This window comes from Nerophis ophidion, linkage group LG02 (genome assembly GCF_033978795.1).
Source record: "Nerophis ophidion isolate RoL-2023_Sa linkage group LG02, RoL_Noph_v1.0, whole genome shotgun sequence".
NCBI lineage: Eukaryota > Metazoa > Chordata > Actinopteri > Syngnathiformes > Syngnathidae > Nerophis > Nerophis ophidion.
This window is the reverse complement of record NC_084612.1, coordinates 56,223,147-56,239,672: the sequence shown is the minus strand read 5'-3', so window position 1 is coordinate 56,239,672 and position 16,526 is coordinate 56,223,147. Positions and strand designations below refer to the sequence as shown.

At 42.4% G+C, this 16,526-nt stretch overlaps 1 protein-coding gene across 3 annotated transcripts in view; it reads right to left on the bottom strand.

Annotated features, from left to right (window-relative positions):
* The window catches only part of LOC133542658 (rho GTPase-activating protein 40), an 81,232-nt gene that overhangs the window by 22,877 nt on the left and 41,829 nt on the right, over positions 1-16,526 (bottom strand). For all 3 annotated transcript variants that reach the window (XM_061886911.1, XM_061886912.1, XM_061886913.1), the window contains exons 6-8: positions 10,637-10,802; positions 6,718-6,809; positions 1,415-1,492 (exon numbers count right to left, since the gene is read on the bottom strand). In XM_061886911.1, coding sequence (XP_061742895.1) covers positions 1,415-1,492; positions 6,718-6,809; positions 10,637-10,802 — 336 coding nt within the window. The remainder of the gene's footprint in view (positions 1-1,414; positions 1,493-6,717; positions 6,810-10,636; positions 10,803-16,526) is intronic.

The window sequence follows — 16,526 nt, the reverse complement described above, 5'->3', positions numbered from 1 at the left end:
GCAGTTGTACTTAATGTCACCTGTGATGGAGTAACCATAACCAGCTTTTTCCCCATTAAATTAAAAGTTGCCGTTTCATTTTAACTTCCATCCGTCCATCTATCCATTTTCAACTGCTTGTCCCTTATCCCAGTTGCACTCGGGCGCAAGGCGGGGTACACCCTGGACAAGTGTCCACCTCATCACAGGGCCAACACGGACAGACAGACAACATTCTCACTCACATTCACACATTAGGGACCATTTAGTGTTGCCAATCAACTTAAAGGTGTCATATCATGATTTATTTATTTTATTTATTTATTTTACATTTAAATAAATCATGGGGCTTCACGGTGGACGAGGGGTTAATGCGTCCGCCTCACAATACGGAAGTCCTGAGCAGTCCTGGGTTCAATCCCGGGCTCGGGATCTTTCTGTGTGAAATTTGCATGTCCTCCCTGTGAATGCGTGGGTTCCCTCCGGGTACTCCGGCTTCCTCCCACCTCCAAAGACATGCACCTGGGGATAGGTTGATTGGCAACACTAAATGGTCCCTAGTGTGTGAATGTGAGTGTGAATGTTGTCAGTCTATCTGTGTTGGCCCTGTGATGAGGTGGCGACTTGTCCAGAGTGTACCCCGCCTTCCGCCTGATTGTAGCTGAGATAAGCACCAGCGCCCTCCACAACCCCAAAGGAAATAAGCGGTAAAAAAGGGATGGATGGATGGATAAATAAATCATTGTGATGTTCACAACATGTAATGGTAGTTCTTTGGTCAAAACATTGCACAGATTAGGTTTTACAGACCTTTCTGACCGTCCCTTCAGGATGCGCTGTTTAGTGGTTGGTCTTATTTACATGCCTAGTCATCTCCCCGCCCACCAGCCATGTCATAGTTTTTAGCGTTTCCATAGCAAGTCCATTGACAGTTAGAAGTTAGAACTATATGCTACTTTGTATCACAAATGGCAACAACAGAGGATATACAGGCCAGTCGGCTCCCCAACAAGATAGAGAAAAACAAGGAACGTATTGACTGTATTATCAGACTACAATGGCGGACTCGTGAAAAAGCACTTCAGCTTAAACTTTACGATGTATGGAGATATTTGCTGATGTCACCAATGGGAAAAATATTGCAAATAGGGCAAATTCCAAAAGGCTTGTTTAAAAGAAGTAAGAAGGAAAGCAAGATTGTTTTGATGAATATATCCAACATGCCTTCATAGTTTGTTTCCAAACCTATGAAGATCCATAACGCACAAAAACTAAATTGTCAATCAAAAAGGAACAATAGGTGGTTTTGCATGATAGGTCCTGTGTAACTTAGGCATCTTTATGCAAGTTGAAGCTGGAGTTTCTAAATTTGGCAAACACATCTGCCATAACTTTACACACAATTCAATAAAATTATTTGTTTACATGACTTTACCTTGATTCTTGACTGAGACCCTGGAATCCGCAGGATCCCCTCCGAATGCACTCCCTCCTTCTCCAAAAAAGTCAAAAGCTGCAGAGGAGCGCAAAGGACACTTTTCAAAACACAGGACTTGTAACACCGTAATGAGATTATGCACTTATTCTACAACAACCCATTTGATACATGAACAAAAGTTATGTTGAAATGTATTTTAGAAATAAATAACCACATAAATCACGCCATCTTTGCTCAGTACTTTGTTGATTGGCAACAAGAACAGTCTTTAATACTATGCGCAGGCTTGGCACACCTATCTTTCTTTGGGAAGTTCCACACATTCTCTCATGCCCCACTTCTCAAGATTCCTCTGGTTGGATGGTAACGTCGCTGTATAGCCATTGTTACATATCTCCAATGGACTTCAAGTCCAGGCTGTGGCTCAGTCACTCAAGGACATTCCCGAACCACTCCTTCGATATCTTGGCTGTGGGCTTGCTGAAAGATGAACGGTCACCCCAGTCTGAGGGGGTTTGTCATACTGGATGTTTCAGTGCCTATAGCAGGGGTAGGGAACCTATGGCTCTAGAGCCAGATGTGGCTCTTTTGATGACTGCACCTGGCTCTCAGATCAATCTTAGCTGACATTGCTTAACGCGATAAGTAATGAATAATTCCGCTGGTAATCATAGTGTCAAAAATAACGTTCAAAATATAAAACATTCTCAGGCATTTTAATCCATCCATCTGGTTTCTACCACACCTGTTTAAGAAGTCACATTAATGGTAAGAAGTATTTATGTATTGTTGGTTCGCTTCAGAATAACAGTGTTATTAAAAAGAATAACAGACTTATTATACTCTAAAAATGTTGGTTTTATTAAAAATGCACACCTTTAGTTGTGTTCAGTCTTAAAAAAATATTATATGGCTCTCACGGGAATACTTTTTATAATATTTGGCTTGTATGGCTCTCTCAGCCAAAAAGGTTCCCGACCCCTGTATTATAGGATGTGTGCTGAGCCACCACCTCTTCACACTCCTGAGCTACGAATGCGGGCTAAAGAAGGTTTTCTATTCAGGCTCCGGTACTCTGGAATGTTCTCCTGGTAACAGTTAGAGATGCTACCTCAGTAGCATCTCTTAAAGGCCTACTGAAACCCATTACTACCGACCACACAGTCTGATAGTTTAATATAAATGATGGAATCTTAACATTGCAACACATGCCAATACGGCCGGTTTAGTTTACCTAATTACAATTTCAAATTTCCCGCTGAGTTTCCTGTTGAAAACGTCGTGGAATGATGACGTGTTTGTGACGTTATTGGTTGGAGGGGACATATTAGCTCAGGACCACTTACGGCTAAAAGTCGTCTCTTTTCATCACGCAATTACACAGTATTTTGGACATCTGTGTTGCAATTTGTTCAATTAATAATGGAGAAGTCAAAGTAGAAAGATGTAGGTGGGAAGCTTTTAGCCTTTAGCCACACAAACACACGGTGTTTCTTTGTTTAAAATTCCTGGAGGTGAAGCTTTACTATGGATCAGAGCGGTCAAGCGAACATGGATCACGACTAAATGTCAACCGGCAGTTTTCGGTGAGAAAATTGTGGAAATAAGTCGCCTCTTACCGGAGATCAGCGGGGCCAGCGTCCTCCTGCTGCCGTGACTTCTCTCAGAGACTCTGGCGTCAAAACACCCGTGGCCAGACCCCTCTGACTTTAAGGTACTCATTAACTCACTAAAATACTAGCAACAGAATAGGCAGATAAGGGATTTCCCAGAATTATCCTAGTAAATGTGTCTAAAAACATCTGAATCGCTCTCACTTGCCCTCGCCTGTTTTTTTTTCTTTCTAGGCCTTCACTCTAAATTTCCTCATTCTCGCTCAAATTAAAGGGGAAATTGTCGCTTTCTCGGTCCGAATAGCTCTTGATGCTGGAGGCTCACGTTATAAACAATGTGAGGATGTGAGGAGCCCCCACACAAGTGACGTCATCGTCGGCTACTTCCAGTAAAGGCAAGGCTCTTTTATTAGCGACCAAAAGTTGCGAAATTTATTGTCGATGTTCTCTATTAAATCATTTTAGCAAAAATATGGCAATATCGCGAAATGATCAAGTATGACACATAGAATGGAACTGCTATCCCCGTTTAAATAAGAAAATCTCATTTCAGTAGGCCTTTAAATTAGTTTTAAGTCCCATCTTCAAACTAATTTGTATAACCTAGCCCTTAAATAGACCCCCCTTTTAAACCAGTTGATCTGCCGTTTCTTTTCTGCTCTTCCCCCCCCTTCCTTCGTTGGAGAGCCGGGGGGAACAGATTCGGTGATCCCAAATGAGACGCTAGCTGTCCAAAGTCGAGACCCAGGGTGGACTACTCATCTGTGCATCAGTTGGGGACCTCTCTGCGCTGCTGACTGGCTCCACTCAAGATGATCTCCTGCTGATCCCACTATGGACTGGATTCTCACACTATTATGTTAGATCCACTATGGACTGGACTCTCACACTATTATGCTAGATCCACTCGACGTCCATTGCACCGGTTGGCCAGGGGTGTGGGGAGTCCCCACATCTGCGGTCCCCTCCAAGGTTTCTCATTGTCATCCCATTGGGTTGAGTTTTTTCTTGCCCTGATGTGGAATCTGATGTTGTGGTGGCTCGTGCAGCCCTTTGAGACACTGGTGGTTTAGGGCTATAGACATAAACATTGATTGATTGATGAAATCAAACCATTTATAAAACAATCTATATAAGTAAACTTTGATTGATTGAGCTGCGATGAAGTGGCGACTTGTACAGGGTGTACACCGCCTTCCGCTCGATTGTAGCTGAGATAGGCACCAGTGCCCTCCGCGACCCCAAAGGGAATAAGCGGTAGAAAATGGATGGATGGATGGATGATTGACTGCACTGCTAAACACCTCACTTGTCATATTGTTAAGTCTGTGGATGACATAGCAGTAGTGGGGTGCATCACAGACAACAATGAGCCTGAGTGGATTGGTGCAAAGCCAACGACCTCTCTGCATCAATGTAAAAATGACCAAGGAGATAGTGGTGAATCTCATGAAGGTTAGACACCCCCCTGCCCCCTTCATATTGAAGGAGCAGATGTGCAAGTGGTTTCCAGGTATCGTATCGTATTAAGGAGCTCCATCCTTAGGAGCTTCTACAGCTGTATAAAGGAGAAAAACCTCAGCACCAGCATAGCGGTCCCACATCTGGAGCCCCCGCCAAGGTTTTTCATTGTAGCCCATTGGGTTGAGTTTTTCCTAGCCTTGATGTGGGATCTGAGCCGAGGATGTCGTCGTGGCTTTTGCAGCCCTTTGAGACACTCATGATTTAGGTCTATATAAATAAACTTTGATTGATTGATCAGTTCAGACAGCTGGCCAGCTCTAGGAAGAGTATATGTCGACGACCATAACCTACTTAGAAATTTTTACTTGACACTCTGAAAAATATACATACAAACCCTGTTTCCTAATGAGTTGGGAAATTGTGTTAGATGTAAATAAAAACAGAATACAATGATTTGCAAATCCTTTTCAACCCATATTCAGTTGAATGCACTACAACGACAAGATATTTGATGTTCAAACTCATAAACTTTATTTTTTTTTTGCAAGTAATAATTAAATTAGAATTTCATGGCTGCAACATGTGCCTAAGTACTTGGGAAAGGGCATGTTCATCACTGTGTTACATCACCTTTTCTTTTAACAACACTCAATAAACATTTGGTAACTGAGGAAACTAATTGTTAAAAAGCTTCGACAGTGGAATTCTTTCTCATTCTTGTTTTATGTAGAGCTTTAGTCGTTCAACAGTCCGGGGTCTCCGTTGTCGTATTTTACGCTTCATAATGCTCCACACATTTCCGATGGGAGACAGGTCTGGACTGCAGGCGGGCCAGGAAAGTACCCGCACTCTTTTACTACGAAACCACGCTGTTGTAACACGTGGCTTGGCATTGTCTTGCTGAAATAAGCAGGGGAGTCCATGATAACGTTGCTTGGATGACAACATATGTTGCTCCAAAACCTGTATGGACCATTGAGCATTAATGGTGCCTTCACAGATGTGTAAGTTACCCGTGCCTTGGGCACTAATACACCCCCATACCATCACAGATGCTGGCTTTTGAACTTTGCACCTATAACAATCCAGATGGTTCTTTTCCTCTTTGTTACGGAGGACACCACGTCTACAGTTTCCAAATATAATTTGAAATATGGACTCGTCAGACCACAGAACACTTTTCCACTTTGCATCAGTCCATCTAAGATGAGCTCGGGCCCAGCGAAGCCGGCGGCGTTCCTTGGTGTTGTTGATGGATGGGTTTTGCTTTGCATAACAGAGTTTTAACTTGCACTTACAGATGTAGTAACCAACTGTAGTTACTGACAGTGGTTTTATGAAGTGTTCCTGAGCCCAAGTGGTAATATCCTTTACACACTGTTGTCGTTTTTTTAAGCTGTACCGCCTGAGGGATCAAAAGTCCGTAATATCTTCGCTTACGTGCAGTGATTTCTCCAGATTCACTGAACCTTGATGATTTTACGGACCGTAGATGGTAAAATCCCTAAATTCCTTGCCATAGCGCGTTGAGAAATGTTGTTCTAAAACTGTTCGACAATTTGCTTACAATCTGGTGACCCTCGCCCCATCCTTGTTTGTGAATTACTTAGCATTTCATGGAAGCTGCTTTCATACCCAATCATGGCACCCACTTGTTCCCATTTAGCCTGAAAAACGGTGGGATGTTCCAAATAAGTGTTTGATGCGTATTTCTATACTTTATCAGTATTTATTGCCACCTTTCCCAACTTCTTTGTCACGTTGTTGCTGGCATCAAATTCTAAAGTTTATGATTATTTGCAAAAAAAAAAATGTTTATCAGTTTGAACATCAAATATATTTTCTTTGTAGCATATTCAACTGAATATGGGTTGAAAATGATTTGCAAATCATTGTATTACGTTTATATTTACATCTAACACAATTTCCCAATTCATATGGAGACGGGGTTTGTACATGCATACACACTTTACAAATGTACTTGTTCAGCAGTGCAGTCGTAGGTCAGTAGTGTGAGTATTTTTGAACAATTCTAAGTGCATAATCACTTTTATAGGATGTCTCATATAATCCATTACACTCAATGCCAACTGTATGGTCATGCATTCTATGATCTGTATCTGACTCAAAAAAGTGCATGGTTTACTTCTAACAAGTGATATGAGTGGCAGTCCACTAGTACATTAGAGCATTGTGCTTTGAACACAAGATAGGGGCTTTTACCTCTTGGAGAAAGCGGGGAGTAGTGGCGTTGGGCTCAACTTTCTGGTCGTTCTCCAGCAGTGTGGCCAGCGGCACACCAAACAATGGCCTCTCTGACAAACAAATATCATAGGCTGTAGTTTTTCTCATCCTGAATATACATAAATAGCACTCTCATGGCCACGTGAATTTGCAATTGAATTGTTGGGGCTTGGTAGACATTCTTGTTGGATAAGGGCTTTTTTACAATGTGAAAGTGAGCAACACACTGGATTAAGATAGATTGTACAAAAAAAGTGGCCCAAATCGCATTTTTCTAAATCTGATTTTATCCAGCCGACAGTCTCACAGGATTTCTGTGTCACATTGCAGTAAAGTAAGTGTTAACTGTTGCTACTAATAATTATTATAATTTGTTTTATTTCTCTGAAAACAGAATAAGTTAAGTTCATAAAAGGGAATTTAAACCAAAATGGAAAAAAGTTCATAAGAACACTTATTTATGTTACTATGGTTAAAAATGTTATTTCATGCCTTTTTCTTAAGTTTGTGGGCATACTTTTATTTTGAAGTGTCTCGTTTGGTCTGTCAACAGATATAAGGAAGCTAGTTCCGGGTATGAGTGAACATTTCTTTGATGCAATGAGACGGGAGAAAGAGAGCGACTGAGTGTCATAAGGACTTTCAGGTGTCACAAGGACTTTCAGCGTTTGGGCTATAGAAGATCACAATTTCCTCCAAAAAGAAGCATGCAGGCCAACGAGGTATTTGTTCGTCATTTGTTGATATTTTACTTGGTAAAATGTTTGATCCACATGCTGTGCATGTTATTATTTTTACGTTTGTAACATGCTTTATTTTATTTCAGTTTTCACTGTGAATTGAAGGGAAAGGAAGCCTTCAATGAATCAGTTCAAGAAAGCCATTGTGTGTGTGCTATTTGGAGGGAGTTACAGTAAGTCAAATTTGATTTTTTTTCAGACTCCAAGATGAACACGCACAGGTCTCAATGAGTAGTGATGTGCGACAGCGTTGATTTATTTCCAATCCGATATTAAGTAAAAATCAGGGGACTCCCCCCAGTAGCTCCACCCACTCGGCAGATGACTTTATGAATTTCTTTAATCAGAAAATTTAACTTATTAGAAAGGAGATTAAAGACAACGCATCCCAGCTACAACTGGGTTCTATAAACACAAATACGAATGTATATACGATGGACATTGCCCTCCAAAATAATCTCTCTTTTTGAAAAAATAACACAGGAATTCTTGCAATTTCTACGTTTGTAAGTGGGACAAGAAAAAACATGATTACATGAAAATGATCAAGGAACTGTTTGTAATACTCGGATCATCAGTGCTAAATATTATAAACGTATCACTTACCTCTGGCACTGTTCCCCCTAGCATTCAACAAAGTAATTATTCATCCTCTACTCGAAAGACCTAACCTCGATCCTGACTTTATGGTAAACTACCGGCCGGTGTCCCACCTTCCCTTTATCTCGAAACTCCTCAAAAAACTGTTGCACAGCAGCTAAATGAACACAATCTCTGTGAACACTTTCAGCCTAGTTTCAGGGCAAATCATTCTACAGAGACAGCCATCGCAAAAATGACTAATGAACTATTGCTAACTATGGATGCTGATGCGTCATCCATGTTGCTGCTTCATGATCTTAGTGCTGCTTTCGATACTGTCGATCATAACATTTTATTAGAACGTATCAAAACACGTAATGGTATGTCAGACTTAGACCTTTCTTGGTTTAACTCCTATCTTACTGACAGGATGCAGTGCGTTTTCCAACAATGTGACCTCGGAGTACGGTATGTTAAGGAGTTCCACAGGGTTCGGTTCTTGACCATACACTCTTCAACATCTACATGCTGCCGCTAGGTGACATCATACGCAAATACGGTGTTAGCTTTCATTGTTATGCTGATGACACCCAACTCTACATGCCCCTAAAGCCTCCATGGACAATGCGCTAGCTGTTGAAAGTCGGGAGGCAGGATGGACCACTCATCTTTGCATCAATTGGTGACGTCTCTGCGCTGCTGACTTGTCTCCATTCAAGATGATCCCCTGCTGGTCTCCCAATGGACTGGACTCCCACATGAAGTTGGTAAACTTGGTCACCTTTGCATTAGCAGTCACTTATGACACTGATGTATAAGCGACCACTCCTTATGCATCAGTCAGTGATGTCTCTGCTCCCTGACATGTCTACATGCCCGATTATCCCCCACTATGGATTGGACGTTCACATTAACTAGATCAAATCGACATCCATCGCACCGGTCACCCATGGAGGGCTCCTAACATCTGGGGTCCCTTCCAAGGTTTCTTGTTGGGTTGAGTTTTTTCTAACCCTGATGTGGGACCTGAGCCGAGGATATTGTTGTCGCTCGTGCAGTCCTTTAATTGATACATTTTGATTGATGATTGATTGATGTAGAGAAATTCTATATTTTTACCAATATTCCCCAGGGAAGTTTTCCATATGTTGAAATTAAAATGTTGATGATCTTAATGACCCGCAGTATTACACATTTAATCCAAGGTGTAAGTGAAATACCCTATATTAACAACAACATAAACTAAGCGGTACATAAACAATTATGTTGCTACTGATCCAACATTTCCATTTTTTTAGAGCCTTGTCCAGCTTTTAACTGACAAATACAATTGATGTTTGAATCACTTTTATTGCATTTTACTCCAAATATCAGTGTATCGGCCTCCTTGACTAATAATAATCAGTATCTGCCCCCCCCAAAATTAATATCGGTCAATCGCGCAGTGGGCTAACAAAAAGGAGTCACAGCTCTGGTTGACTTATCACTAGGACAATACCAAGAACATCTAACATCTCTGTCCAGTACAGTAAAAAACAGCTAAGATCTTGCGAATAATCATTTAGATACCAGACTTCTGGTAGAGGACATGAGAAACATTTTTTAATAGTGATGCAACATGTACACAACATGTACACAATTACACATGTCAGGGGTGTCAAACTCAAATACAGAGTGGGCCAAAATTTTAAACTGAACAAAGCCGCGGGCCAAGGTTGAACAAATTAACCTTTTAATAGGGACCCAGACAAGTTTTGCATTGAATATTGAACGAGCAAGGCTTGTATAACTTTATAGTGACATGCAAAATCGATTTTCAAATATTGTAGCATCCCGGAAGAGTTAGTGCTGCAAAGAGTTCTGGGTATTTGTTCTGTTGTGTTTATGTTGGGTTACGGTGCGGATGTTCTCCCTAAATGTGGTTGTCATTCTTGTTTGGTGTGGGTTCACAGTGTGGCGCATATTTGTAACAGTGTTAAAGTTGTTTATATGGCCACCCTCAGTGTGACCTGTATGGCGGTTGACCAAGTATGACTTGCATTCACTTGTTTGTGTGTAAAGTCCGCATATACTATGTGACTGGGCCGACACAATGTTCGTATGGAGAAAAAGCGGATGGGACGACAGGTTGTAGAGGACGTTGAATGCAGTGCCTTCAAGGCACGTCCCCAATGATGTTGTTTAGGTGGAAATCGAGACAAATTCGTGAAAATGGTTGCCCCGGGTGATTTTCGGCAAGGGCACTGTAATTCGGGAGTATCCCGGGAAAATCAGGAGGGTTGGTAAGTATGAGTATTAGCGGTGAATGCGGTGTTATAATACCGGCGGGCCAGCTCTAATGTTAATTTGATATTGCCTCAAGGGCCAAATTAAATTACACGGTGGGCCAAATTTGGCCCACGGGCCAGAGTTTGACACCCATGGTCTATGTTAACGTTTATGGGACATCATTATGATACATGTCAAAACAACTGTAAGGTATGGAGTTTAAACCAATTATTTTGCAATGGTTTGATTGGTGGGTTAACAATTAGGGAACTAATTGAGTAGATGTTGTGTGTCACCAATACTCCTACCTGGGATTTTCCTCTTGGTCTTCTTGTGCCGCTTGACCCCCAGCTCAAGGAGATCGCACAGCGCCGTCATGTCGATAAGAGCCAACTGCCGCACCTTCTTCATGTCGCTGTGGGACAGATCTTGAATTTGAGTGACCCCTAAGCTGCACTTGGGGCAGATCACCCGCTGGTGAGGTGAGCGTTGGAGGCGGGTAAAAGCCCACAGAGTCAATGAGGATTGGCAGCGAAGAGGAAAAAGGAAAACACAACCTGCTGTCATTTATCAAATGAACAAAAAAGGCACAGAAGGAAAAAGTCATGTTTTCCTCCCTGTTCAAGCATTTTGATTATACGTCAGAATCAAACTGGTTTACAGACATTGGTGTGTATGAAACTTTGGCTTAACTAATGAAAATTGTGAATGAAAAATGTTTGTGGAGTTTTTAAAGGGAAATGTAGCATTTTTTTATGTAAGACAAGAACACATGTCATTATCGTTTTAATGCATTCAAACTAGGGCTGGGCGATATTGGCTTTTATTAATATCGCAATATTTTTATGCCATATTGCGATATACGATATATATTACGATATTTTGCCTTGGCCTTGAATGAACACTTGACGCATATAATCACAGCAGTATGATGATTCTATGTGTCTACATTAAAACATTCTTCTTCATACCGCATTATTAAATGCTGATTTTAAACTTTCATGCAGAGAGGGAAATCACAACTAAGTCAATTGACCAAAACTGTATTTATTAAATACTCTTTATTTATCGCGGGTGACTTTTTAAATGAAAGAACAAATTAGTAGTGCTGCTACCTTTTGTAGTAACACTTCTGCTGCATACTGTGCATATTGCTGTTGTCTGCTGAATATCTTCCCACTTGAAGCCAAACCACCACCAGATGATGGATCCCCTGCTCTTTATTTTGGGCATTTATTGTTCTTCCTCCATTTGTGATCAGTTTCACACCATCTCTCTCTTGTATTGTCACAAACTCCACTCCGCTCGACCTGCCTCAGCTAACGTTAGCCATGCTGCTACCTCTCTGATCGGCGAGAGCGTATGACGCTACACTCGCGAGAGTATGTGACGTATGTAAGAAGGCGGGCTTGTTTTCCGTCTCTGTGATGTAATGCATGCAGCTAAAAGCAACTCGACCTGCCTTGCTAACGTTAGCTGAGGCATGGCTAACGTTAGCCATTCTAACGTTAGCTCTCGGCGAGAGCGTATGACGCAACCTGCGCGACGGTATGTGACGTATGTAAGAAGGCGGGCTTGTTTTCCGTCTCTGTGATGTAATGCATGCAGCTAAAAGCAACTCGACCTGCCTCAGCTAACATTAGCCATGCTAACGTTAGCTGAGGCATGGCTAACGTTAGCCATTCTAACGTTAGCTCTCGGCGAGAGCGTATGACGCAACCTGCGCGACGGTATGTGACGTATGTAACAAGGCGGGCTTGTTTTATGTCTCTGTGAGAAGGAGACGAGAAGGAGTGAGAAACGCCAGTAATGTAATGCACGCAGCTAAAAGCAATTGTGTGAGAACATATAATCGAATATTACGAGATAGTAATTTGCTATATCGCACAGAGACAAACCTGCGATATATCGTTTGTATTGATATATCGCCCAGCCGTAATTCAAACCTGTTAATACTTGAAAGCAAACGTCAGCTAACAATGGGAGTCGCTCTATTACGCCTAAAAATTGCTCTAAAAAACATCCAAAAACCTCAGTCAACATCTTAAATACATACTATAAGCATATATGTAATGTAGTAACAGGCACATTAATTATAACATGCAATATATACCTATTTTGCTTATTTTCAGTCTGGTCTCCGGCCCCTGAACAGCACTGAAACAGCACTCGTAAAATTTACAAACGATTTCCTTGTGGCAGCTAATTCTGGTCTGTTCACTGTCCTCATCATTTTACATTTCACTGCAGCCTTTATTGCAGGCTTTACTTTTAGCTCCTCCCAGATGACAGAGCTTCTCACCCTATCTCTAAGGGAGAGCCCCGGCACCTGGCAGATGGTACTCATATCTCCTGCCTGTACCTGTGATCTTGTCCTTTCACTCATAACCCAAAGATCATGACCGTAATGCGGATGGGAACGTAAATCGGCCGGTAAATTAAGAGCTTTGGTTTCCGGCTCAGCTCCTTTTTTACCACAATGGATTGGTACAGTGTCCGCATTACTGAAGACGCCGCACCGATCCGCCTGTCTATCTCACGATCAACTCTTCCCTCACTCGTGAACAAGAAGACTATGAGATACTCAAACTCCTCTATTTGGGGCATGATCACTTCCCCGACCCGGAGATGACATTCCACTTTTTTCCGGGCGAGAACCATGGACTCGGACTTGGAGGTGCTGATTCTCATCCCAGTAGCTTCACACTTGGCTTCGAACCAATCCAGCGAGAGCTGATGATCCTGGCTATCAGGACCACATTATCTGCAAAAATCAGAGAACTAATCCTACAGCCACCAAACCGGATCCCCTCAACTCTCTGACTGCGCCTACAAATTCTGCCCATAAAAGAATCGGTGACAAAGAGGAGCCATGCCACCGAGGAGCTTTTTAACTACCTCGGCTACCCCATCTCCAGAAATAGGAGAGCCCATCACAGATTCCCCAGACACTGATTCCTCATAGGAAGAAGTGTTGGTGGGTTTAGACTTAGACAAACTTTATTGATCCACAATGGAAATTGTTCCACACAGTAGCTCAGTTATAAAGGATGTAAAGTGTAAGAACGGAAAGGATAATGTAGGTATAAAGTAGACTAAAATGTACAATAGTAGCAATATAAAATATAACAAATATGTAATAATTACATATTATTTCGTCTTCTTGACGAAATAATATGTAATTATTATTTCTCCTGGTGCCCAGAAGACGAAATGCTTGTACCAGCCACCCGAGTATGAGCCCACATCATCCCTACCAGGGGAGGTCTGTGTCATGGGAGACCCACTTGTGCAATGCCGAACATTCAAGTACCTCGGAAGCACAGTGACAGGAAATGCCAAGCTTGATGATGAGATCAGACTCAGGATGGGGAGAGCGAGTGCTGTGTTTGGGAAATCAAGGGAAAGACTCTGGAATAACAAGCATGTGTCTATTTGCATCAAGTGCAAGGTGTACAGAGCAACTGTGCTAGCTACACTTTTGTACGGTGCTGAAACTTGGAGCATCTACAGGTTGCAAGTCAGAAAACTTCACGCCTACATGATGCGCCACCTTCGGACCATCATGGATATCTCCTGGACAGACAAAATCCCGAACACAGAGGTCCTAAACCGTGCTGGACTGCCATCGATGGATGCTATCTTAACCCAAACAAACCTGAGATGGGTCGGGCATGTAGAGAGAATGAGTCAAGAGCGGCTCCCTCGCCATCTGCTTTACTCAGAGTTGGAGGAAGGGAAACGAAACCGAAGGAGGCCAAGGCTAAGGTACAAGGACACCGTTAAACGGAATTTGAAGGACACTGCAACCTGGCAGCAGAAGGCTAAAGACAGGGCTGAGTGGAGGTCTATGATCCGACCTAAATGACACAGTCATTGTCGCGCTCGACAGACTGACATGACGATGATGACATATTATATATTCCCTACACCGTTCCACAACATCCACAGTCGAGGTCAGCAGAATACCATCCTCCCCATACACGGTGTTGACAGTGCACTGCTTCCCCTTCCTGAAAGGATACTGGACCACCATCCCCCGGATGGTGGTCCAGTATCCTTTCGAAGCCGTCCGGAAGTCGTTTTCCATGGCCTCCCCGAACTCTTCCCATGTCCGATTTTTTGCTTCCACGACTGCTGAAGCCGCACACTGCTTGACCGGAGTCCCATGAACCAAAAGGACCTGATAGGACTCTTTCTTTAGCTTGACGGCCTTCCTCACTGCTGGTGTCCACCATCGGGTTCTAGGTTTACCACCACGGCAGGCACCAACTACCTTGCGGCCACAGCTCCAATCGGCCGCCTCGACAGTAGAGGTACAGAACATAGTCCAATCGGACTCAATGTTCAGCACCTCCCTCGTGACATGTTCAAAGTTCTTCCAGAGGTAGGAATTGAAACTCTTTCTGACAGGAGACTCTGCTAGACGTTTCCAGCTGACCCTCACAATTCGTTTGGGCCTCCCAGGTTTGTCCGGCATCCTCCCCCACCATCACAAACAACTCACCACCAGGTGGTGATCGCTAGAAAGCTCCCTCCCTCTCTTCACTCGAGTGTCCAAAACATAAAACCGCAAATCCGTTGACACAACTACAAAGTCGTTCATGGAACTGCGACTTAGGGTCTCCTGGTGCTAAGTGCACACATGGACACCCTTACGTTTGAACATGGTGTTCATTATGGACAATCAGTGACGAGCACAAAACACCACACAGGTTCAGATTCAACCGGCCATTCTTCCCAATCACGCCTCTCCAGGTTTCACTGTCGTTGTCAATAGGAGCATTGAATCCCCTCTGTAAAACAAGGGAATCACCCGGGGGAGCACTCTCCAGTACTCCGAGTGAATCCAAAAAGGGTGGGTACTCTTAACTGCTGTTTGGTGCGGAAGGACAAGCAACAGTCAGGACCTGTTTCCCACCCGAGGGCGAAGGGAAGCTACACTCTCGTCCACTAGGTTGAACTCCAACGTGCAGGCTTTGACCCCGGGGGGATAAGTAAAATGCATTATTATTATTTTAAGCATACGGTGTCGGATTAATTTAACATACGCAACATACAATCGCATTTTCCTTCAACAACAACAAAACTCAGATCTACATGTCACGGCTGACATGTCAATGTCGGCCTGTTGCTTCACTTTGTCGCTGCATTAAACAGATCAGTGTGTAGACGCAAAATCATTTTCTTCAGCTAAACTCAGAAACAACTGAAATCATTCTTTGGCCCACAGAAGATAAACTTTTACTCGTCACCTCAAGACTCTCCTTGAAATCTAAAAATAATGTTAGGAATTTAGGGGTAATAATCTACTCAGACTTGAACTTTAAAGGCCACAATAAATCAATAACATCAGCAGCTTTTTACCACCTCAAAACTTTGCCAAAATCAGAGGAATAATCTCTAAAAAAGACTTGGAAAGACTAATCCATGCTTTGGTGTCGATCAGGTTAACTAATGTAATGGCCTTCTCACTAAGCTTTCTAAACGAGCTGTAAAGCAGCTGCAGTACATCAAAAATGCTGCTGCTTGAGTCCTGACTAGAACCAGGAAATATGACCATATTAGTCCGGTGCTGAGGTCACTGCACTGGCTTCCTGTCGCTCATATAATTAAAGCAGTCTTTTAGTGACCTTGTGCCAAAGTACATCTGACATGTTAAACCCATAAGAACCACCTCAAGCTTTGAAAGCCTCTGTAATTGGTATCCTGCTAGTGCCTAGAGTCAGGACAAAATATGGTGAGGCTGCGCTTCAGTTTTATGCTCCTAAAATCTGGAATAATCTTCCTGAAGATGTGAGACAGGCCTTAACATTGGCAATGTTCAAATCCAGGCTGAAAACACTTTTTTTTGTGTATTTGAGTGTTTTATTTAAACTAGTTATATTTTATTTGAATTATGATAGTTTTATGATGATTTTATTTTTCATTTTTTATTTGAATAATGTTTTTTTTTTACGATTATTATATTTTTTAAATGTTGGCTTTTTGTAATTTTCTGTACAGCACTTTGTGTATGAATTGTGCGCTATAAATAAACATGCCATGTTTTGTCCTGCCTTGCAAACTATCATGCATGAGTGCCAAAGACTACTTTGGGACAAATGGCGAGAACAACATGAAAAGCGCATGTCTCCCCCAACCCACCCTGTTTCTTCGGGAGGATTATGAGACATTCTTCATCTAATTGGGAATATA